General features: G+C 59.8%; 1 protein-coding gene across 5 annotated transcripts; it reads left to right on the top strand.

Moving 5' to 3' along the window:
- The first annotated feature begins 3249 nt into the window (after nt 1-3249).
- Nucleotides 3250-16402, top strand: LOC129209808 (mucin-4-like). 5 transcript variants are annotated; one of them, XM_054834784.1, is made up of 12 exons: nt 3250-3443; nt 5281-10257; nt 10933-11072; nt 11367-11531; nt 11817-11972; nt 12463-12593; nt 13455-13543; nt 14006-14185; nt 14666-14818; nt 15036-15155; nt 15468-15509; nt 15651-16402. In XM_054834784.1, exons 1-12 carry the CDS (start codon nt 3383-3385, stop codon nt 15665-15667), a joined length of 6231 nt encoding a protein of 2076 aa, XP_054690759.1. In that variant the 5' UTR covers nt 3250-3382; the 3' UTR covers nt 15668-16402. The 5 variants fall into 5 exon arrangements, with proteins under 5 accessions (XP_054690759.1, XP_054690758.1, XP_054690760.1 ...); XM_054834783.1 differs by having other exon boundaries at nt 15465-15509; XM_054834787.1 differs by having other exon boundaries at nt 3251-3443; nt 5281-9579.
- The last annotated feature ends 247 nt before the right edge of the window (nt 16403-16649 follow it).

Raw genomic sequence — 16649 nt, 5'->3', positions numbered from 1 at the left:
TTGCATCCCAGGGTTGCCCCTTTGCTCTCTGGGGTGCTCTCTGGCTTTTGGGAGCTTGTTGGAGCTGTCGGCACCAAGAGAGGTTCCTTAGCACCCAGGCAGGGGGCCAGGGAGCAGGGCAAAGCCTGCCAGAAGGGGTCCCCACGCCGGACGCCTGGTGGGGTGCTGGGAAAGAAATCCTTGTGCTCTGCCTACGCCGTGGAGCAGGGCCAAGAGTCCTCCCACGCTGCATCCCATCGGGCTGCTTTCTCCGGCTGTTGAATCCATAACTTCAGACCCTGGGACGTGGCCGGGAGCCAAGGCCAGGGTAATGGAGCCAAACTGCGTCACAAAGAGAGGAAAAGGTCCTGAAGTGCCGGGATGAAAAGGTGACCGGGGAACTCGCTGTCCCCTGCCGGCACGGCTGCCTTCCACTGTTACCGTGGCCGTGGGGTGGCAGGGGGAGGAGGTGCTCCTGTCCCACTGAGCCCCTCTGCCCCCCAGCCTGGGAGGGAGAAGAGGGGCATGGTGGGGGGACGTGGGTCCCACGGCGATGGTGGGCACTGCCCGGGCGTTGGGGACACAGAGCTCTGACAAGCTCCTGACACTTCCCATGCTCTCTGTTCCTGCTGTCCTTGAGGATGCCGGTCACCACCTTCACCCCAGGGCTGCTTGCCTGCCATGGATCCCTGACCAGAGGGGCCTTGCCAGGTCGGATCCAGGTCCCGCTGCTTTCCCAGCCTGTAAATCATTTCTCAGCTTCTTCATTGTAACCCGCTCCCATCCATCAGCATTGTCCAGAGGAGCAGATCCTGCGCCCAGCAGGACCGTCACCTTCGGAGGGCTCAGCAGCATCACAGGGTGCATGTCTCGAGTCCCTTGTGACTTGGGTGTCCCTTCCAGTGTCCCCCTCCCCTTCACCACTGCCAGTGGCTATAGGCCAGCTCCCACTGCCTGGCAGGAGGGTGTTGCAACACGCCCGGCTTGCCAAGTCATCCAGAACTTGCGGGGTTGATGGATAACCCGGTTACCTCATCACCACCCCCGAGCCCTCTCCAAATGCCCTTGCCAGGAGGCCGGAGTGGTGCCAGTAGGAGACGCTGGGATCTCCGCAGGGCTGGAACAACAGCCCATTAATTCCAGGAAGGCTGATAAGGCACCATGCTGGGCCATGCTGTGTGATGCCCGATGGTGCAGAGCCTCCGGGCGCTGGGATTCACAGCATTGCCCCCCAGCTGCGGGCTCCTGAGGGGCTCCGATGCCCATCCGATGCTTTGGTCCTTGATAACTGCGGATGACAGTTATCCTTGCAGGAGCTGGCGGCTTGCCGGGACCTTGGTTTCAGACATAGCAGAAGGATCAATGAAAAATCCCTTCCCAGGGTGGGAACAAGACACCATCCTCAAGAGAAAGGATGACCCATATGGCTGCAGGCTTTCCTGGGAGGGTCTGCCAATGTCAGAGCAGAGGGACAAGCCCAGTTTGTCACCCCTGTGACTCTGCTGGAGGAGCAGCAGGAAGATGGGGCTTTTTGGGGACAGCATGGGCAGGAGGGGCAGGCACGAGGGTCTCTGGACAGTGCTGGTCCCGGCACACCATGGGCAGGAGCTTGCAGGCAGGCTGAGGGCGAGGTGGGCTGGAAGTGCCTTGCTTCAGCTGATTTATTTTCTCCTATGCTGAGCAGCACGTTTGCAACAATCCTTGTGGTTCCCACCACATTTTGCACCTCAGACACCAGCTGGAGCAACTCTTTCCAGTGTCAGCACATATTCCCCGGCAGAGTGGCTTTCCAAAGCGGTATGGCACTGTCAGCACAAGCAGGAACAACTCTCCCATGGCGGGTTTGCATCCCTCTAATCCTCCATCGGCCCAGGTGTGGTGGCCACTCGAGTGGTCACTGGCTGGGTGGTCACCCCGTGATCTGCAGTGTTGGTTGCACAGGTCCACAGCGCACCATCCTCCCCCTCGGCTTCGCCCCCACTCTGGCATTTTCAGTGGGTGGGCATTCGTTCTGGGCGAGCGACGCTCTCTCCTGATTTACCATCTGTGCCCTGTTCCTGCAGCCCGGGGTAATGCGTGGGTTTACAGGATGGGGTTTTGTCGGCCGTGACTTGGCCTCCCCCGGCATTTCCCCCATCAGTACTGCCTGGCTGGTGGGTCGGCGTGTCGCTCGGCGTGCCCTGCCGCTGCCGCCTGCCTGATGGAGGCTGGCTCCGGCAGGACACTGTGTACTGCCTAACAACCCTAATAACACTTTGCAGGAGTTGCCTGGGGGCATTTCTGGTTAAGAAGTGTTTAATTGATTACAAAACCATGTAGTGGTGGGGGTTTGCATAATGCCGTTCGTGGGGGAGCTGGCAGCAGTTTTCAAGGGGGGGGGGGCAGGAATTGCTGCTCCAGGGGAAGAGGGGAAGGGGAGACATAGGGGTGAAATGACCCAGGGGATCAGGGTGAAGTGACCCAGGGGATCCCCATAGCAGGGAAGGGGGGCTGCAGCTGTGTCTTTTCCTGCTCCAGCCTCTGGGGATGCTGGTCCCACCTTGCAGAGGAGCTCCTCTGGCCCATTCACCCCCTTCCAGCACCCCAGCACTGCTGTGCCCATGCTGAGGTACAGGTTTAAAACCCCACTGTGGCATGCTGGGGCTCTGGATGGGGATCCCCAGTGCTCCCAGTTGCAGCTGAGTGCTGGGGGGCTCGGCTGACACCCCAAGACCTGCCCCAGCCATACCTCTCCCTGCTTTATAACCTGCCCCTGCTCCCGGGGAAGCCTTGAGCCATGTGGGGACTTATGTCCTGCCTTGCTCCGGGCTGAGACATGGCTCAGCTGCTGATTTTAGTGCCCACGGTGTCCTCACAGGCATGGTGACACCAGCTGGCCTTGCTCCGTCACCACCACCCCCTGCTTCGCAGCCCCCTCCCCTGCATGAGGAGCAGGTCCTGTGGGGTGTGTGGGGTGGCTGCCATGCCGCTGTCGGCAGTGCCACGCACTGCTCTGGGCTCAGCTTTGCCAGCTGGCGCTGGTGGCCCAGGGAGCTGCACTGGGCTGTGCCCAGGTGTCTGAGGGGAATGGGTCCCTGCAGGGTGGCCTTGGGGTCACCCCCAACCCATGCCCCAGCTGAAGAGGGCATCCAGCCCTTGTGAAGGGGAGGGCTTGGCAGGAAGGGAATGGTGGCAGGGATGTTGGAGGGAAAGCACTTGGGGGCGGGAGGGGATGGCGGCTGCAACCTCCCTCCTTCTGCCATCCCTATAAATAGAAGGGAGCAGGAGCAGGATTGCACCTGCGGGACTCCAGCTCTGCAGGAGAGGCAGGCAGGGAGGGACGGACAGACAGACGGAGCCGCTCCTCGCCGCTCTCGCCTCCCTTTGAGCTTCCCAGTGCTCTGCCTGGGTGGAGGCCTGAGGCATGGGGATCAGGGGATGGACACTTTCCACCTTCGTGGGATGCTGCATATGGATTCTGCATGGTACGTCCTATATTTTTCTGCTAGCACAGGTGCTACCTGAGCCCTTGAAGGGCACAGCAGGTATGCTTGTGAGATGCTTTTCCCTCCTGGCTGCATTGGAAACTCCTCTTTTGACCAGCCCTTTCAATACATTGCAGCCAAAAAGCCAGAAAAGTGTTTTACAGGGCAGGCATCACCCTGGTTGCAGGCGTGGACCTGTGGGAGAGGTGAGAGCCCAGCCCGGGAGCCTGCGTGCAGCCACGTACCCCTCCAGCAAGGGAGTCAAGGGAAGCCAGCCAGCAGAGCAGGGCTCCAGCGATGCTCCCATCCCTCCCCGTGTCCCGGGGAAGAGCAAACACCAGTGCTTCATGCTGGGGCCCCTCTTGCACAAACTTCCCATGAATGGGCGGAGTGGGGTAGATGGTGTTTCCTGCTCTGCATGGAAGAATTCAGATAAAACATGGATTTACTGGGGTGGATTGTGCCAAACTAACCTGGGGGGATTTGAATGATGCGATTTGTTTTCCCTGAGATGAGGAGGGAAGCAGCTGAGCTCCTCTGGCTGAGGGAGGGGGTTGCAAAGAGCTTATTTCAGCTGGGGAAGACCGGGAGGAAGCAGACTGCTGGGAGGGGGAATGGGGGGGCTGGAGGAGGATGGACCCCTCCAGGACTGGTCTGACATAGGAGATAATGTTCATTAATGACTCTGGCACAAGCTATCCGCAAGCTAATGAGCTGAGCCAGCGGTGAAGTTGGAGGTACCTCCGCTGCAGGGGGATCTGTCTGCCTGGCAGGGGGAACCTGATGAACCGGAGCACTGGGCTGGGGAACAGGCTCTGGCTGTCAGGCTGTGGCAAAACCCTGCTGGGTCTCGCCCTCAGGGTGCCCTTCATCTCCCCTAATTGCAGCCGCCTAAAGCCAAGCGTCAGCAGATCCACCTGGCTCCTCCTGGAGCCAAAGGCGGCAGCTTGGTCTCCCCAGAGCCCGCATCCCTGTCCCAAAAATAAAACTGGGTGAAACGTCACCCAAGGGTGCTGGTGGGTGCCGGGAGAAACGTCTGGGATGCGGGGGGGTGTATCCATTCTCTTTCAGCAAAGCTCCTGGATGTGGGGCAGGATTTTGGCAGCAGGAGGAGGGAGCTGTAAGCAGGGCTTGGTCCTGGGAGCTGCTGAATATTCCCTCCATGGGCAGCGAACCCGTGGTGCCTGCACCCAGCTGGGGCAAGCTGGACGGGGGCAGGAGCAGGCAGCTCCCCGGGAGAGGTTCATCAAACCTGCTTTAGCTGCAGCGGGTCAGAAGCCATTTGGAGTCAGGGAATGTTTCACTAAACCCTGGATTTCCTATCTGCAAAAGGGCTTTGAGTAAAGTGTATTTAAATGTCTCTCAGACACCCCAAAAGTAAAAAAACTCGAGAGTCCCCTGGGCTCCGCAGAAGGGACTGCGCTCAGGGCTGTCCCTGCAGTGAGGCAGAGGGCTGAGGGCTGTCCTCAGGTGGCAGAGCTCCACAGACACCCCTGGGGCTATGAACTAGACTTACTGGGCCCCAGCTCTTCCCAGTGGCCAGGTGGTACAATCCCCAGCATAACTGGGCTGGGTTGCAGCGGCTGCCTTTGCCTCTGTGCTTGCACCAGCATCTCTCCCTGAGCTGTGATGAGTTGTGTCCTGTCTCAGCCAGCAGCTGCTGGTGCTAGGGATGCAAAGGTGCTGTGCAGTGCTGTGCCTAAGGCCATGGGATGAGGTAGTAGGGTTTAAGGGGTGAGAGCTTCCTGATGCTCAGCTGGAGAAGATGTGGAGCTCAGCCTGGCAGGCTTCTGGCTCCAGCAGCTGGTGTAATGCTCCACTTTGTGCTTCTCTGCAGGGCTTGGGGCTGCTGCTGCTGTCCCCGCCACTACCGAGGGGCCGTTTGCTGTGGGGACAGCTTCTCCCATCGTGGCGGAGACTGAAGGGCCCTATACCCTGGTGATGGGCACTGCAGAGACGAGCACCACAGTGGCCGATGCTGAGCTAGCCGAGAGCATCCTCACAGGAAGCCCGTCGAGCCCGTCCTTCCCTCCTGGGGCTGAGCCAGATGCTTTGGTGACAGCAGCGAGCAAATACAGCTCTACAGTACCAACTTTGACAAACGTGACCAAGCCTCTTAACACGTCTCAGGATATTGAGAGAGGTTTGGCTGCTCCCACTACAGCCACGACCGCTGCCGCCATGTCTGCACAGCACCCCGCTGTCACCCCAGAAGCAGAGCTTGATGTAACAGGGGCCACTCCTGACGTACCCTTGGGGACCACCCCTCTCTTTGCAGACGTGAAGGAGGATATCCTTGCAGCTGTGACCAGAGAAGGAGCAGATCTAGACCCCACCACTGGTGTCGTGTCCCTCCACACCACTCCTCCACTGGCAGCCGGCTGGGAGGCGCAGCCAACTGCTGGCAGCCCCGTGGGCGCTGGTGTCACCGCGTTGCTGAGCCAAGAGCTGACCACAGCCACGGGAGCAGTCGAGGAAGGCATAACCCTGCCTGTGGATATCCAAAGCAAAGCCAGTGACGACTCCTCAAGCCCCAGCCCTGGTGCTGGGGGGCTGCTCACAACCCAGCAGGATGGGGCAGTGAGTGGGGCCGTGGGCATCACCCCAGAGCCAGCGGGAGAAACAGCCCTGGCTGCTGAGGAACGTCCCTCAGCTTCAGTGCCTGGAGATGCAGGAGATGCAGTAAATGGTGCATTCAGCACAGCCAGCTCATCCCGCCTGCCTCCGGAGAGTGTGACGGTGTCAGGAACAGTGGCAAACCCAGGGGACCCCTCCCTCCTCCCCAACCAGGCAGTGCTGAGCCCGACTGCTTCACTGGTACTGGCTGGCGGTGGGGATGGGGATGGGCAGGGAGCTCCTGACACATCATCGGACGGTCCTGATTCAGCCCTGTTGCTTGCAGCCAGTGATGTACCTGCAGTGACAGGGGACACAGCCACCTCACTGCTGACCCCAAGGGTTCCCATTGATGCAGGGAGTGACATGAATCCCCCAGCCCTGGCCACTGTGCTGCCCACAGGGGACATAAGGGCTGTGGGTCTGGCTGAGCCATCCCTGCAGCCTGCCCCATGGCAGATCCCTGCTGGAGAACAGCCACCACTGCTTACTACTGCCCTGCCATCCTCCACGGACACCTCCAGCGTTTCTGGGGCTGTTTACCTATCCCCAGGGGCTTCTTACCCACCCCCAGGCACTGGGGCCAGCACCCTGCCTGCAGCTGATGATGGAGCAGAGATACCAGTGAGCCCTGACCTTGGTGCCACCCCAGAAGCACCCATGTCTCCATCCCTTGGAGGGTTGACGCCATGGGGGATGTCAGCTGGTGCTTCCCAGGGAGCCAGTGGACCCAGCACTGGCTTGAATTCAGCTTTGGATGCCCTCAACCCAGCGTCTTTTGTATCTGATGGACTAGCATGGCGCACCACTGGGGTCCCACCTCAGGTGGCTGAGGGTGCAGGGGACACAAGACAGGCAGTAGGTCCAGAGGATGGCAATCCCTATGGAGATACCCAAAGTGACACGAGTTCTTCAGCTTTCAGCACTCAGCAGGACCCTGCTAACACTGGAGAGCTGCCGGCAGGAGGAACAGGGGGTTTGGCAAATGCCGAACTGTCCCCTCCATCAGCTCTTGGGGATGGAACAGAAGCAGGAGCAGCCCCAGCACTGGGACAAGTGTCCCCACCTGGTTCCGCACCTCCTGGCAGTGCTGGGCTGGAGCCTGAATTCTTGGGAGCTGAAGGACCAGGGGACCTGCCCAATGAATCCCCCAGCACTCCTGGGGCTGCTTACCCACCCCTGGGGGCTGTGACCAACCCCGTGTCTGGAGCAGAGACACCAGTGAGCCCCAACCTCAGTGCTGCCCAGGGAGCACCCGTGTCTCCGTCCCTCGGAGGGTCACAGCCATGGGGGGCAGCAGTTGGTGCTCCCCAGGGAGCAGGTCTCCCTGGAGCTGATGGACCAGGCACTGGCTTGACTTCTGCATGGGGTGTCCCCAGCTCAGCGTCTTATGGACCAGCAGGACCCCCATCACCTGCCCTCGGGGACCAGCTTGGCACAAACCTGGAACTGCCGGCAGCAGAGGGACATGGTGCTGGCACAACAGAGCCAGTGCTGGGAGGAGCGGGCAGTGGGACTGGGTTTGAGCCATCCCTGATCTCTGCTGCAGGCAGTGGAACAGCAGCTGGGATGGATCAACTGCCTGGAGCAAGTTCCTCATCTGGCCCTTCCTCTCCCAGTGATGTGGTCGCAGCATCCTCCATTTTGAGGGGTGATGAAGCAGGACCCATTCCAGCTGCAGCCTCTGGCCCTCACAGTCTGTCTCCAGCCTCTCCGGACAGTGAAACTGGCCCAGAGCTCATTCCAGTGCAAGTGACTGAGAGCACGGGGAATGCAGCACAGGCAGGAAACCCAGAGAGTGAAAGTCCCTACATGGAGATGAGTCCTTCAGCTTTCAGCACTCAGCAGGACCCTGCTAACACTGGAGAGCTGCCGGCAGGAGGAACAGGGGGTTTGGCAAATGCCGAACTGTCCCCTCCATCAGCTCTTGGGGATGAAGCAGAAGCAGGAGCAGCCCCAGCACTGGGACAAGTGTCCCCACCTGGTTCCGCACCTCCTGGCAGTGCTGGGCTGGAGCCTGAATTCTTGGGAGCTGAAGGACCAGGGGACCTGCCCAATGAATCCCCCAGCACTCCTGGGGCTGCTTACCCACCCCTGGGGGCTGTGACCAACCCCGTGTCTGGAGCAGAGACACCAGTGAGCCCCAACCTCAGTGCTGCCCAGGGAGCACCCGTGTCTCCGTCCCTCGGAGGGTCACAGCCATGGGGGGCAGCAGTTGGTGCTCCCCAGGGAGCAGGTCTCCCTGGAGCTGATGGACCAGGCACTGGCTTGACTTCTGCATGGGGTGTCCCCAGCTCAGCGTCTTATGGACCAGCAGGACCCCCATCACCTGCCCTCGGGGACCAGCTTGGCACAAACCTGGAACTGCCGGCAGCGGAGGGACATGGTGCTGGCACAACAGAGCCAGTGCTGGGAGGAGCGGGCAGTGGGACTGGGTTTGAGCCATCCCTGATCTCTGCTGCAGGCAGTGGAACAGCAGCTGGGATGGATCAACTGCCTGGAGCGAGTTCCTCATCTGGCCCTTCCTCTCCCAGTGGTGTGGTTGCAGCACCCTCTATTTCGAATCCAGCCAGCCCAAGTGCCCTTGGAGAAGTGGGTGGTGCTCCTGGAGTTCCGCAGCCTTCCCTGGGTGCTGGGCCTGGGGTCCCTCCTGCTGCAGGAGAAGGGGCAGGTGAAGTGGCTGGTGACAGAGAGTCCCCAGGGCAGTCCCAGGCCTCTGCTGGAGGGGAACTAACTGGTTCAGGAGACCCTGACAGAGAAATGGGAGCCATGCTGCAGTCTGCATCTTCTTCCCCATCTACGGAGGGGTCTTCATCACCTGGGACGGCTGGTGAGGCTGCCAATGGAGCAAGCCTTCCTGGAGCTGGTGGAGCTGGCGGTGGCTTGAGCACAGGCTTGGAGGCTGCTGGCCCTGAGGAACCCCCTGTGTCTGTCCCTGGCATCCAGAGTGGTGCCAATCTTGGACTTTCTGATGCAAAACTGAGCCAAGTCAATGTGGTGGAGCTGCCTGGAGGAGCCTCGGTGAACGGGGGACCTTCCCCCGGTGTGAGCCTGGGAGAGGGTGCAGGAGCCATCATACAGATTGCGTCAGGAGCGCTGGCCCCATCTGCCCTCACCTCCTCCCAGGAGATGCAGTCCCTTGTCCCGGTGGCTCCAGATGGCAGTGGTGTCTCCGATGGCACAGCTGCCTCGCTGGCTGCTTCTCTGCTTCCTCCTGGGCATGGGCTGAGCTCAGGGCTGGCACCCAATGGGGACCCCCACTCTGCCCCCAGCACCCAGAGCGGGAGCAGAGCCCTGGCACCAGGGGCACCGGGTGGGCTGGCAGGAGATGCTGGAGGCACTCAGACATCGTCTCTTGAAGACGAGGTGGCCTCAGGAATGCCCGTGCCTTTGGGAGAAGCATCCCCCCGTGTCCCCACATCCCCCAATGCTGCCCTGGCTCTACCTTCTGCTCCACAGAGAGAAAACGCTGCAGAGGGGGTGTCTGCCAGCCCCGGGCTTTCCGCTCCGCTTTCGACACGTGAGTCGGTAGCAGGGTCCTCTGCAGGGGGAAGGGGAGAGCTGGGTGCTGCTGTGTTGGGGGGGCCTGCTGTGCTCCTGCCTCCCCACCAGCTGGGGAGTTCTGGGGACCCCTTCAGGGATGCTGACAGCCTCGTGCCTGGGGAAGCGAGTGCTGTCGTCCCTGGAGCAATGGCAGGGCGAGGGGACATGGCTCAGCTCCTTCCCAGCACAACTGGAGCTCGGGCAGCTGTGGAGACCCCCACTCGCTTCCCACCACAGGGGAGCCCAGGGCTCTCTGGCCTTCCTCCCACCAGGATCGCTGCTGGCAGCCCTGGATCAAAGGCCCCAGGGCCAGGACCTGCCAGTGGCTCGTCACCCGCTGCCCTGCAGCCGTTCTTGGGCAGCAAGGCAACCACCAGCCTGGCAAATGGAGCCCCTGCTGTCAGTGAGTCGAGCCTCCCCACAGTCTTCCCAGGCCAGGGAGGAGCTCGGGGGGGGTCCCCAGCCACCACCCGCCCCGTCGTGTCCTGCAGCCCGGCTGCTGCCAGCCCGGCCCCACCAGCCCCCCTCCCTGGGGTCAGGGAGGTGCTCCCCAAGTCAGGAGCAGCCACTGTCACCTCCCGCACATCGTCCCTCGTGTTTCCAGCTCTGCCAGGAAGGCCGGTGGCCACCCCGACCCCACTGCCCAGCCCCACAGGTACGTGATGCTCGCGGGGCAGCCAGGGTGGCAGGAGCACCTCTGGCCTCCTGAAGGACTGTCCTAGGGGACGTTCGGTGCCCAGAGACCGAGGGGGCTATGTGGAGCCAGGACCCCCCGGGGGAGACGCGCCATGAGCAGCTGCTGCACAAGAGCTTGCATTTTTGGCAGGCTGAGCCTGCCTTCCAGTATGGTCCTGTCAGCTGGAAAAACCATCCCCTCCAAATGCTTTGTTTTATTTAACGGATATGGATACAGAGCTGGAGGCTGTAAACATCCCTGGGAAGAGCTGTGCGTGTTTAATTCCCTGCCGTCCCCCTACTACAGTCCCATACAAGGGTTTTCCCCTCCTAATGGCGGTCCTTCAGCATGGTGCCCCAGCGGGCCTGGAGCAGGAGGGGACAGTGGCCACAAAGGCCGTCACGGAGGGTTTGGGGCAGCTGTGTAGGTGTAAGGCAGCAAAAGGGGTAGGAAAGGGGTGGGAGCAAGCTCCTGCAGGAGAAGGTGACATGCAGGGTGTCGCAGGGGGCTATTGGCAGTGTCCCTCCATCCTCCTGCTGCCCAGGCTGTGTCTGTTTGGAAGAAAAATCATTTCAGCCCTTTGAGGTTTTGGCACAAACCAAAGGCTTTGCTGTAAGTGTGTTTAGTTTGTTTTGTTTTGTTTTTCTTTTTCAGTTGCAGCTGTGCCCCTCTATGGGTACGGAGCAAGGGAAAATGATCGGGAGTACGTGGAAAGGAGGGTGGATTTTAATTCTCCACTTTTCAAGCCAGAGACTGGATTCCCGTTTGGGAAAACCCTGCGTGACTCTCTCTACGTGAGTCTACCTTGGCTTGACTCGCTGTTGGGCAAGATTCCATCCCCCAAAAACCTGGGGGAAGCACCAGGGGCCAGGTGCCTAGGATGAGACCTTTGCAGGGGCGAATCAATTGGGATGCTGCCAGGGTCTGTTTGCAGCAGGAGGTGACTTTGTGGCCATTTCGGTGGTGGCCAGTGGTGGCCTTCTTTGGATGTTGCTCAAAGTGGGCTTGGGAATGGGAGGGCTGCCACTCCCGTGTTGGGAGATCCCACCGGTCCTGTCCTCACCTGATGGAGCGATCCCTCTGTTCAGTTTACAGACAACGGACAAATAATTTTCCCAGCCTCAGACAACAGCATCTTCACATACCCCAACCCTCCTCCCAGGGGCTTCAACGGCCACGAAGACGTTCCCATGATTGCTGTGTTTTGGGACAACGCTGACTTCTCTAGAGGTGTCGGCACCACCTTTTACCAGGTAGGTGAAGCCACTCAGGTGCATGGTTGCATGAAACACCTTTTGATGATAAATTCATCGCATATTCTGTGGATGGCCCTTGAGATGTGTCATTAATGGAGTCCATGAGTGGTGTTTCCCTTTTCTGGGCCAAAACTAAGAGCTGTTGGTCCTGTGTGTGTCACCTCTTGAGCCATCCATGTCTCATCCAGACCCTTAGTCGCAGTGCTCCATGCATGGCCCCAATCTAGACTGGTCTTTGCCCTACTGGGAACTAACACAGACGTGGGTGTACCCAACCCACAGGAGTTCCCCACCCTTAACACGGCCAAGCCTCCGTTCGTCCGTGACGTGGAAGCGAAGGTTCGGCGGTACCTGAGGTCCTCCTACTCTGCTGCCTGGACCCTGAAGATCACCTGGGAGAAGGCACCTGCCTATGCAGCACGGACCGACACCCGGAGGGTAAGGGGCTGATGGAGCTCAAGGGCTTGTTGAGTTGTCAAAAGAACCCCAAGACCCATGGACGATCACCTTGTCTGTGCCTGAAAATAAGAACCAGTTTTGTGAAAAGGTCAGTCTTAAGGACTTTTGCCAAAAAGAACTGGGCTGTGCCCATGTTTTGGTGGTTTTCAGGTTTTTGAGGGGGACATCTTTAGCCGAACTCCCCTTGCTCTGTAAAATCTTTCTCTTTATGTGGTGGGAGTTTATTGTGCACCAGAAACACTGTTCTTCAGAAGCATAAAATTGGGTGAATTTGAGGCTTCTCATGGAACAGCATCAAAGTAAAACCATCACATTTTCCATGCAAAATGTGAAGCAGCCCAGGCTGCATTTGCTTTGCACATCAGGACCTCAGCCCCACTGTCTCCCAGTGAGCACTTGACCCACACCCCTAATTTTAAACCCAGCAGCTTTCCTCATTTTCTTACCTGTCTGCAACGCTTCTCCCCAGACGATCACATACCAGGCTGTCCTGACCACCGATGGCTTCAGGTCCTACGTCCTGATGCTGTACCAGGAGGGAGGCATGCGCTGGGATTACACCAGGCTCGCTGCCACCAACGTGCTCATCGGCTACACCAGGTACAGCAGGCTCGGCACCCAGCCTCGGCCTCCTCCAAGCACCGGGCTGCTTCCCACCCCCAGCTCCAGCTGGTTTAATCCTTCCCCTGTGTTCCACCAAGTGCCCTGCAAGGATGAAGGCAGCCCAGATGGGGTCTGCACAACCATATAGCTTAACATATGGGGGTCTCACAACCAAATTTGCCCTGTTAGTGGCTGGATCAAGCTGCAGCTTGCCAAGCTGCTGGGCTCTGCTTGCTGTAAGATCCACACATCCCTCTGGGGTCCTGGGCCTGCAGCATCCTGGTGGTTTGGGTGGAAGGAGTGGGGAATAGGGGATGTTTTCTGAACTTTGTGCCGGTCAAGGGAAGGGATTTCCGCTGCTTGGCTGGAGCAGTTGCTTCCTGCCTCCTCGCATCACGTCTCGCTCCGTGCACGCTGTCCCCGGGGTTTGCTCATTAGCTGCTTGCTGCAGCTGGGTAAGGAAAAGGTGGCCGGGACAGGAAGCGCAGGCGGCACAAGCATGTGTGTGTGTGTGCTTGCCTGTGCACGACCTCTTGTGGGTTTCCGCTCCATATTGCCCTGCAAGATGCTGGAAAACATGGAAGCTGCTCGCAGGGGTCTTGAGATGTCCATGGGTTCAGCCCATGATGCAGCAGGAGTGTTTGCAGCACCCAAAACTAACCTCATCCCGTAGAGAGGAGGCAGGAGACTGGGGGAGCTGGTGGCTTTGCCCTTCTGTCCCTGGAGCTGCGATTTGGGTGCTCTGGGGTCCTGCCAGCTCAGGATGAGGGCAGCTGAAGGGCAGGCTGGGGTTGGGGCTGGGCTAACTCCTCCTGGGAAAAGCAGCCCTTGATTTTTTCCCCTTTCCTCTGCACGCAGTGGGGATGGCTTTTACCACAACGACGACCTGACTCAGAGACCTCCAGCTGCTAAATATCGCCCTGACCGGTTCAAGGGCTACAACACAGGTAGTGCTGCATGGCCGGGGCTGCTTCACGCAGCTCCCTGGATACGGGGGTGAGGGGGGTGGCGGGGAAGGCTGCACGGGGAGAGGGATGTTCCCAGGGGATGAAATCCACCCTGCCACTGTGGCAAGGCTCTCACTGAGTCCACCAAGGCCAGGCTTTCCCCCCAGGCACATAGAATGCTTCCCTTCAGTACCAGCTATGCCCTGAGGCTGAAATGTCCTTGCTGTGTCCGTGGATCCTTTCTGTTGCAATGGCTCTGTCCCAAGGCTTTCTTCTTTGGCAAGAGCCTCTCCCCCTGGTTCCCTGCTGTTGGGTGGCTGCTAAGCCTGGGGTGCCATGGCTGGAGGTCAGTGCGGGCTTAGCTTCCAGCATCAGCATCTCTCGGCTCTCGCCTAGAGCCAAAACTGCCCCTGTGGTCCCCTTGGCTGGAGGTGACAACTCATGGTTTCTCTCCGCACTCAGACCTCCGTGGGCTGTCGATTTACAAGCTGGAGAGCCGCGTGGGCATCAACTACCGGCTGAAGTGCCTGGCATGGACGGGATGGCAGCAGGAGCCGCGGACATGGAGCCAGGGCCTGCCCACCTGCCCCTGCTCCCTGCAGCAAGGGCAGCAGGACCCACGCTTCAAGAGCAGCCGGGGAGGCAAGTGGACATGCTGCTTCCCCACCCTACTTGTCCCTGAGCTGTTCCTCCCCATCTTCCCTGCAAGGGTGGCTGGGGTCCCTCCTGGCTGGGCGGACAGGAAAATGGGGGCGAGGGGGGATGGGGGGGGGGGGGCTGCCCTTCCCTGTAAGAGAAGGGAAAATGGGGAGGAATGAGGGCTGACCAGTCCCTGTCTAGTTAGACTGGATGGAACTGGTATAAGCTGTATGGGGACAGCGGTGATGGACCCTCCCCAGCACCAGGGTCTCGCCTTGAGGGACCACTTGGAAGGTCTCCATCAGTCTCTCCAAACACCCTGTAGCACCATGGGGGATGTGGTGGGAGTGATGGATAACAAGGAGCCAACCCCAGCTCCACTCATTGCCCTGGGGCAGGGATGCTGGCTGGGAAGAGCTGCACCAGGGCAGGGATGCTGGCTGGTGGGGAGCTGTGCCGAGGCTCACTGCCGCCCCATTGCAGGCTGGTGGGCTGCCCGTGTCTCCATGCTGCACTCTGCCTCCCCCAACAAGCACGGTGCCGGTGTCCGCTGCCTGTACAACAGCCAGAGCCAGCTCATCGAGGGTCGGCAGGAGAGGTACTGGAGGTCCTCCAGGCAGGCGTCACCCTACCGTGGTAAGCACAGCCAGCCCTGGCATCCCCCAAAAGAGGCTGGCATCACTGTAGCCTGTAAATCATTTTAATCTCTGTGCCAACCTGTTTCCTGACACACTGTTGCCCTCGGAGGGAGTGTGGACCTGCCAAAAGCCAAGGCGAGCACCCTGCCTGCCTGGAGCCAGCCCATCTTTCTCTCCTCTTCCCTTCAGCCCCTTACTCTCCTTTTTGCCTCCAGACCAGGAGCTGAAGTTGTATGACTGGTGCTGTAACCAGGCAGGCAGTGCCCATGTCTGCGCCCGCTACAGCGAGAAGAGACCGAAGATCAGCTGTGATGGATACCAGTCACCTGGCACGGGTGAGTCTGCAGCCTGTGTGTGCCAGGGCAATGCCATCTTGGTGCCCAGGGCTGGGGGGAACATCCCAGCCACACTGTGGTTAAGGCAGCAAGAGCCCTGGGCAGATGAGGGATGGGTTTTGGGGTGCCCACATGTGGGTTGTCTGTGCCCTGGGCTGTGCGGGGTTGCGGGGGGCGGGGGGGGGGCCGGATCTCCCTTACCACATAACCACTGGCATAATCTGGGGTGACAGCACTGGTACAGAAGGAGGACCGCAGCTAATGTGGTTGTTGGTGTGAGCTGATGCGGGACTTTCTTGCAACCCCCAGCAGGTTCCTCGGAGGAGGCAGACAGTGACTCAGAGGAGCAGAGAGGTGAGTGGGCTCAGGGTTCTCCTCTCCACAGGCTGCATCCCTGTCTCCATCCCTCCTGCACAGAAACTCTGCTGGGGCTCCCGGCTCCCCCCAGGGCTCCAGGAAGGAGGTGGCCATGCAATCCTCATTTCTTCTTTGCAGATGGAGCGGACAAGTAACTGGGGGGCTGCACACCTGCAACACGATCTGGGCCATGATTGATCCTCTGAGTCCTTTGCTCCTGCTCATTCTGTGTCCTCCTGTTCCCCCCAGCACCCCTCACCCCTGCCTGCCATGCAGGGCAGTTCACTTGGGTGGTGCCTGCAGTTGCCTTCACTGACACAAGTTCATTTTTCTAACCCAGACTTGTCCCAAGACGTCAGTTGCTTTAGTCACCCTTCCCCAGCTGGAGCTGAGCGAGTGCCCATGGGCACCTCCTTGCTGGTGGGGAGGTGGGCAGGTACCCCTCACTGTATCCACCACCCCCATCCTCCCTGCGCCCATCTGTGCCCCCACACTGGCAGCTGAGTTTGGACCCACAGCACCTGGGTAATGGGTTTTGCACCTCATGTGGGTCAACTGCAGCCAAGCCCCCGAGTGCTGCGGTGTGCCAGGCTCACCCCCATGGGCTGGTCCTGTCTTGTCCCCCACTTCTGTCCCCCAGCCATCCCTGCCCCAGCAGTCCCCAGGCCCTGTGCCGGGGAGAAGAGGCAATTCTCCGGATCAAGCAGGAGTCAGCTCAACACCTCTGCTGGGTGTGCGAGGGCAAAATGCAACCCTGTGATCAGAAATGTTGGGAGAAAAATAACTTTTTTGTGTTTAAGAGAGCATCTGCCTTTCTTTAAAAAAAAAAAAAATCCTTGTCAAATCTTGTTTGTTCAATAAAGCCTCTGAGGGGGTCTGAGCATCACTGATCCTACAGCAACCACGTCCTCTGCTGAACTGGTGGTGGGAGGGGGTGGTGGGGGCAGGCTGGGGACAGTGGCATTGCAGGATGCTGCTGCCCTCCGAGCTGGTGCTGAGGATGTGAGCGTCCTGGCTGTGGCTGAGCCAGGCTCTGGGGCAGCAGGGCTGGAGCTGGGGTCTGCCGGGGCTGACACATCTCCCTTGGGCACAGCATCTTCCCTCAGCAGGGGTAAGGGGATATTTGGGGTGTTTACA

The sequence above is a fragment of the Grus americana genome, chromosome 9, assembly GCF_028858705.1.
Source record: "Grus americana isolate bGruAme1 chromosome 9, bGruAme1.mat, whole genome shotgun sequence".
In the NCBI taxonomy this organism is placed as follows: domain Eukaryota; kingdom Metazoa; phylum Chordata; class Aves; order Gruiformes; family Gruidae; genus Grus; species Grus americana.
The sequence above is the reverse complement of the archived record's forward strand: the minus strand, read 5'-3'. Positions and strand labels throughout refer to the sequence as shown.